This window comes from Arachis hypogaea, chromosome 17 (assembly GCF_003086295.3).
Source record: "Arachis hypogaea cultivar Tifrunner chromosome 17, arahy.Tifrunner.gnm2.J5K5, whole genome shotgun sequence".
NCBI classification, from domain to species: domain Eukaryota; kingdom Viridiplantae; phylum Streptophyta; class Magnoliopsida; order Fabales; family Fabaceae; genus Arachis; species Arachis hypogaea.
This window is the reverse complement of record NC_092052.1, coordinates 32,081,571-32,088,747: the sequence shown is the minus strand read 5'-3', so window position 1 is coordinate 32,088,747 and position 7,177 is coordinate 32,081,571. Positions and strand designations below refer to the sequence as shown.

The window sequence follows — 7,177 nt, the reverse complement described above, 5'->3', positions numbered from 1 at the left end:
AGCCGGTCACCTTCAAACATGCTATCAAAGACAAAGATAGAGAGAGTTGGTTTGTCGCTATGGAGGAAGAGATGCAATCTCTTCATAAGAACAAGACATGGGATGTGGTCCCATTGCCCGTGGGAAAGACTGCAATTGATTGTAAGTGGGTGTATAAAAGAAAAGAATATCCTACTAAGTCAGATGGTACAAGATTCAAAGCTAGGTTAGTAGCAAAGGGATTTGCACAGAAAGAAAGTGTTGATTACAAAGAGATATTTTCTCCTATGGTGAAACACACATCCATACGGGTGCTTTTAAGTCTTGTCGCTCATGGTAATCTTGAGTTGGAACAACTAGACGTGAAGACTGCATTCTTGCATGGTGACTTAGAGGAAGAAATCTACATGTATCAACCTGAGGGTTTCAAGGTTGAGGGTAAAGAAAGTCAGGTATGTCGCTTGAGGAAATCGCTATATGGATTAAAACAATCTCCTCGACAATGGTATAAGCGATTTGACTCCTCTATGTTAAAACAAGGTTTTTTCAGAAGTAATTATGATTGTTGTGTATACATTCGTAAGCTTCCTGGAGGTGATTATATCTATCTTCTATTGTATGTGGATGACATGCTTATTGCCTCTAAGAGCAAGGTAGAGATAGATATGTTAAAGGTTCAATTTAGTAAAGAATTTAAAACAAAAGACTTGGGTGCTGCACGAAAAATATTAGGCATGGAAATTAAAAGAGAGAGATCAAGCCAAAAATTGTTCTTGAGCCAAAGAGGATACATTGAGCGCGTCATTGAAAGGTTTGAAATGAAAAATGCTAAATCGGTGGTAACGCCATTGGCTCCACATTTTAGGCTCTCTGGTAAACAATCTCCCACAACAACAGAGGATAAGGCTTACATGGAAAATGTACCTTATGCTAGTGCAGTCGGTAGCCTAATGTATGCTATGGTATGTACACGCCCAGATATTTCACATGCAGTAAGTGTTGTTAGCAGGTTCATGGCAAACCCGGATAAGGCACACTGGGAAGCAGTCAAGTGGATATTAAGATACTTGAAGGGCACCATTGACACAGGTTTATGCTTTAGTGGAAAATCATGTCAAATTAGCGGCTTTGTTGATTCTGATTATGCTGGTGATCTAGATAGAAGACGTTCTACGACTGGTTATGTATATAAAATACATGGTGCTCTAGTTAGTTGGTGATCGATGTTACAAGTTATAGTGGCACTATCTACTACAGAGGCTGAGTACATGGCAGTAGCAGAAGGGGTGAAAGAAGCACTGTGGCTAAGGGGTCTTCTAGATGATTTAGGGCTGAAGCAAGATTGCGTGGATCTGAATTGTGATAGTCAAAGTGCAATTCATTTGGCTAAAAATAAGGTTCATCATGCTCGTACCAAGCATATTGATGTTAGATATCACTTCGTGCGTGATGTTATGGAGAAAGGTGACATTTCTCTTGTAAAAGTACACACAGATGAAAATCCCGCTGATATGTTGACTAAAGTGGTGTCAGGAAGCAAGTTCCAACACTGTTTGAAATTGTTCAATATTGTTCTATGTTAGGCAGTCATTGTCAAATGATGCAACCGAATATGAATACCATTCTTTGATTGTCCAAAATTTGCGTAGATTTCAAATTGTGAACGAGGTGGAGAATTATGAGGGAAAGAGAAAGAAAAGGAAGGCTAAGAGTTATTGTGAGGAAGAGAGAAAGAAAAGGAAGGCTAAGAGTTATTATAGGAAAGTTTTATTTCTATCCGTTGAAATTATAGCATATAACCACTATATAAACGTTTGTAGAATTTCAATTCAATAATCATCAACAATAACAACTACATTCATATCTTCTTTTTATTATATTATTATTATTTTATTTTATTTTATTTCTTTTTCTCTTTAGTAATTATATAGCGAATGCATTATTGTGAGTAGTGTTCAATTTCATATTACTTTGTAGCTATTAGAAGTCAAAATTCCGCTACAGACTCATCAGAGAGGATTTGAATTTCTGACAATTATTTAAGTGGACTAAAAAACTAATAATTTGGACTAGAGATAGATGCAAAGGAAACGACTAGTAATTTTAAAAAACTATATCTATATATGAAATATGTGCTTACAAAAAAAATATTATTTTAATTAACCAATTTAATATCATACACTTAAATATTTGTACTTTTAAAATTAATTTTCATATACTCGTTTCTATATCAGTTTTTTAAAAATGTTTGTTTTTATTAAATAATATTAAAATATTAACATATGTGACATTATATTATTATATATAATATTAATAATAACTTACATCATTATATTTTAGTAATTACATTATATATTTTAATTTATTTTAAAAAAAATACATATTATATCTAAATTATTTTTATATAATAATAAATATAATAAAAAATAAAAAATTTCATCTGAAATTTAGTCCCTCCTTATTAAAATTTTTTGTTCTAACTTTAGAATAGACCAATCCAAATTGATTTATGAGGCACAATATATGAGACCAAGTGACCAACTCTACATCCAATAAAAGAACTTTCACTAACTCATATCCAAAAATGTTGATTTATTTTTTGAAAAATAAAAAAATAAATGAATTGTCTGTTGAGTCTGTTGAGTTTTTTTTTTTTTGGTGACTAAACAAGGAAAGAAACAAAGCAAAAACTATTCTAAATTCGAGCGGATGATTCGTTGGAGATCAACACCAGGTTCAGACCAAATAACATGATTAGAGTTACTCTTGGCACCATATTTAGCCATCCAATCCGCAGCTCTATTTGCTTCTCGGGACACCCATTCAACGTGAACAAGCCAAGGACGAGATAAAAGCTCCTGAATCTTGTGAACTAAATCTGTTACTTCAGATGGATACCCACTTGTAAGCTCATGCATGATGGGCAGAATGTCAAGGCAATCTGTTTCACATATAATATCCCTCAAACCGCAATCCCAAGCTAAAACCAGCCCCCTCCAAGCAGCAAATAATTCACATCTGATTATAGACCAAGGGGGAATGCTTCCAGAGCAGCCCGAGATCCAATCTCCCTTAGAATCTCTAATAATACACCCAAATCCCGCTAAATTTGAATCCATATACAAGCTTGCATCACAATTAACTTTAAAACTATTGCCTACCGGTGGTTCCCAACACAGGCAATTTCGGAGAGACCTAAAGGCATTGCTTCGACTCCTGTAAACCTGTAAGTCCTTGGCGGTAATTCTGGCCAAGGCAACAACCTTATGGTCTGTCTAAGGGTTGTCAGTGTTGAATATGTCATTGCACCTATGTCTCCATACCCACCAAAGCCCTGCACCAAAGGACGCCTCATTGTTAGCCAAGGCCTTCCGAAACCACTCTTCAAGAGCAGTACCAGCCGTCGAGTCCAGGATACTAGGATCCAACATATACCAGATTGCCTTTGATCGTTCACAGTCTCTAAGGCAATGCTCCATAGTCTCCTGCGCCTTGTTACATCTCTTACACATATCTGAAGAAGCTAAATGCCGCTTGAATCGAAAGGTCTCAGTTGGTAGAGCATCATGTAAGCTAAGCCACATAGTAAATTTGAACTTCTCTGGAATGTTTGTGTTCCACAACCAGTTCCAATTACTGTTGGCATTCCAATTTAATGTTTTCTTTAATAACCATCTGTAACCCTCCCTTGCACTATACTTTTTTGTTGCTGCAGGCCACCACTCCCACTGTGGCTCCGACTCAGTCAAACTAGGATATCTCAGACCACAAATAAACTGCTTAATCTCATGCGGAATAGGCGTGGTAAGACTATCAACCTCCCAAGACACCCCTTTCCACAAGTCCGCCACCATGAAATCTGATTCAGAAATATGTACATAAGGAACAAGGTTGCAAAGCTTACCAAAAGGAGTCCACTCATCATACCAAACTGATTTGTGGACATCTCCAATATTCCAATGAAGCCCTTCCTTGAGATGCTCATAGGCACTAACAATGTTCTTCCAGGTAGCCGATGAAGAATTTCTACTGTTTCCGTTCATACCAGATTGATTCCTGAGATATTTATGCTTCAGAACCTGCACCCATAACTTCTCACTATTATTTAGATAATCCCATACCAACTTTCCCAGAAGCGCCATGTTAGCACAGGAAGTATCCCTAATACCCAATCCTCCTGCCTTTTTAGGAGTTATGGCGACCTCCCACCTGACCAGAGGCAGCCCTTTTCCAGTCGCTTGGCCTTTCCACAAGAATTGTCTCATCAAGGAATCAATTTTATTACATGCATACTTCGGGAGAAGAGAAATTTGCATTTCATAAACTGGGATAGAGGCCATAACCGATTTAACAAGACAAAGCCTCCCTGCCTTATTCAGTAGGCGTCCTTTCCAACTGGAGAGCTTTCTCGAAATTTTTTCAATAATCTCCTGAGCCGTCTTCCTGGAAGCTCTGGCATGACCGATGTTAATTCCCAGGTATTTACCCAAATCATTGCAGAACCGGATGTTAGAGACCCCTGAGAGAACCTCTTTTCTCCTCTCCGACACCCTCTTGGAACACTGGGCCTTTGACTTATGAAGATTTACCTTTAAACCTGACGCTCTAGAAAACAAGTCCAAACAATGCATGACCTCTATTACTTGAGCTTTTGATGCCTTACAGAAAAGCAAAAGATCATCTGCAAACATCAAATGAGAGAGTCGTGGTCCATTCCTAGAAACCGCAACTGGGTTCCACAAACCTTGGGAAACTCTATGAGAGATAAAGCAGGCAAGCATTTCCATACAGAGTACAAATAGATAAGGAGACATAGGATCTCCTTGCCTCAACCCTCTCTTCGGATTGAAATTTTGGAGCCTGTTCCCATTCCACAAAACTGCCAACGAAGAAGAAGTCACACAATTCAATATAAGATTAATGGTAGCCTTTGGAAACCCAAACCGGACCAAAGTAGCTTCTAGAAAACGCCAGTCTACCCTGTCATAAGCTTTTTCCAAATCAATCTTGAATGCCATGGTCCCTTTTCGAGACTTGGTGTTCCTCATGAAGTGCATAATCTCTTGAGCAATGATAATATTCTCTGTGGTTCCTCTTCCTGGAATGAACCCTCCTTGCAAAGGACCAATGATCTCCGACAGGAAAGGTCTGAACCTGTTAACTAGAACCTTTGTGACAATTTTATAAATTACATTACATAAGCTAATAGGCCGAAACTCCCGTAAGGAAAAGGGAACTTCTACTTTAGGAATTAGAACAATGAGAGTATTGAAAATAGCTGCATTCAGTGGCTCACCCTCAAAGGCTCGCTTGACCAGTCTACACACATCGTTGCTAAGAGAGTCCCAGAACTCTTTGTAGAAAATTGCTTGAAATCCATCTGGCCCTGGGGCTTTAAATGAACTCATGGTCATCACAGCTCTTTCAACCTCTTCAGACGTCACCGGTTCCACTAACTTTTGACAAGCCTCAGTACTAAGAGACGGGCAAGGAAAAGGCCCCATGGCGTCCAGGTCAATATCCTCCCTTGTAGAAAAGAGCTTTTGAAAGAAAGAATTTGCCGCCATTTCTAGAGTCGTAGTCTCCGTGGCCCAAGACCCATCCTCCAAATATAACCCATGAATTTTGTTCCTCTTTCTCCTGATAACTGTCTGCAGATGAAAAAATTTTGTATTTCTGTCTCCACATCTCACCCATTGTTCTCTAGATTTTTGATACCACAACAACTCTTCTTGAAGAAGGACAGCATTCAGTTCCTGATGCAAAAATTGCTCTTTGACCCTAAGCTGTTGATCCTCCCGACTTTCCAGAGTAATCTGAACGTCATTCAAAAGCCTCTCCAACTCCCTTTTCTTAACAAAAATATTGCCAAAAACCTTTTTATTGAAGCTAGTTGCATCTTTTTGAACCTCCAACAAACATTTGACTACATCCGGAGCTCCTCTATTCCAAGCTGTATCAACAACATTCCTAAAAAGAGGATGAGTCATCCACGCAGCCTGGAATCTGAACGGACGATGGCCTTTGGTAGCCCTCTTTGCCATCTTGCACCTAGTGAATAATGGGCAATGATCAGAGTGAAGGCGCGCCAGCACCTCAGTATAAGCCTCCGGAAACATTAGTCGCCAGTCCTGGTTGATGACTGCTCTATCAAGCTTCATGGCCACCTGCACCCCACCTTTCACCTTCCTGTACCAAGTGAATCTTCTCCCAATAGCCCCCATATCAAACAGCCCACAATCCTCCAATGTTTCCGCAAATTGTTCTGCTCTGGCAAGTCTAAATTGCCCCCCTCTAACTTCACTCTGCAACAAAACATCATTAAAGTCCCCTAACACAATCCAAGGTCCGTGGATCATATTAGCAATCCTTGTCAAGTCACCCCACAGTTCTTTACGCCGATGTATATGCGGATTAGCATACACCGCACTGCAGTAACTAGATGTATTGCCCATAGTGATTTCAAAACTGATACATTGATCAACTACATCCAATACTCTCACAGAAATATTTGAATTAGAACATAGAACCCAGATACCCCCACTATGACCATTAGCCTCAACAATACCAACACCCTGGTAACCTAGATTATTCCAAAAAGATTTCATCCTCTCGAAAGCAATATGGGTTTCAAACAGAATGAAAAAAGTAGGATGAAATTTATTCGCTAACTCCTTACTATGAACCCGGGCCAATTTATTAGAGGCACCTCTAATATTCCAAAATAGAAAGCTTAAATCTAAATAATCCATAAAACAATTTGTATTGTAAAAAGGACCAACCTCAGCTGAAGTCCCTAACGAGATGATGAAGATCCGCCATCATATCCCCCTGAGCCTTGCTTGTCCTTGTCCGGTTGTTGCCCGGTTTGTCTGTGTCCCTCCACTGACAACCCTTCTAATTTGCCGATTTGCTGCTTGCTGGTGTCGCCAAGGCAGTCCGGAGTCGACGGCGAATTCTGCAAAGAAGAAGGGCGCAATCTCTTGTGTCCGTTTTTGATAATGGCAGTGAAAGTCGGCCCCGCAACGGAGACAGATTTGCCCTTCACCCCTTGCTGTTTGGAAGATGCCATGCGTGCTTTAGATTCGCTAACCGACCCGGTCTTCACCCCTGATTCGGCTCCTCTCATACGTAGCCCAAAGTCACGGTTCTGGTCCAATTTCTGATTTGAGCGCACCGGCATTTTATCTTTAGATGT

General features: G+C 39.6%; 1 protein-coding gene across 1 annotated transcript; it reads right to left on the bottom strand.

Annotated features, from left to right (window-relative positions):
- Positions 1–4,656: 4,656 nt before the first annotated feature.
- LOC114925635 (uncharacterized) lies at positions 4,657–6,587 on the bottom strand. The gene is made up of 2 exons (XM_072221801.1): positions 4,807–6,587; positions 4,657–4,660 (listed from the first exon to the last, which is right to left on the bottom strand). The coding sequence occupies exons 1-2, from the start codon at positions 6,585–6,587 to the stop codon at positions 4,657–4,659; spliced, it is 1,785 nt and encodes a 594-aa protein (XP_072077902.1).
- Between the last annotated feature and the right edge of the window lie 590 nt (positions 6,588–7,177).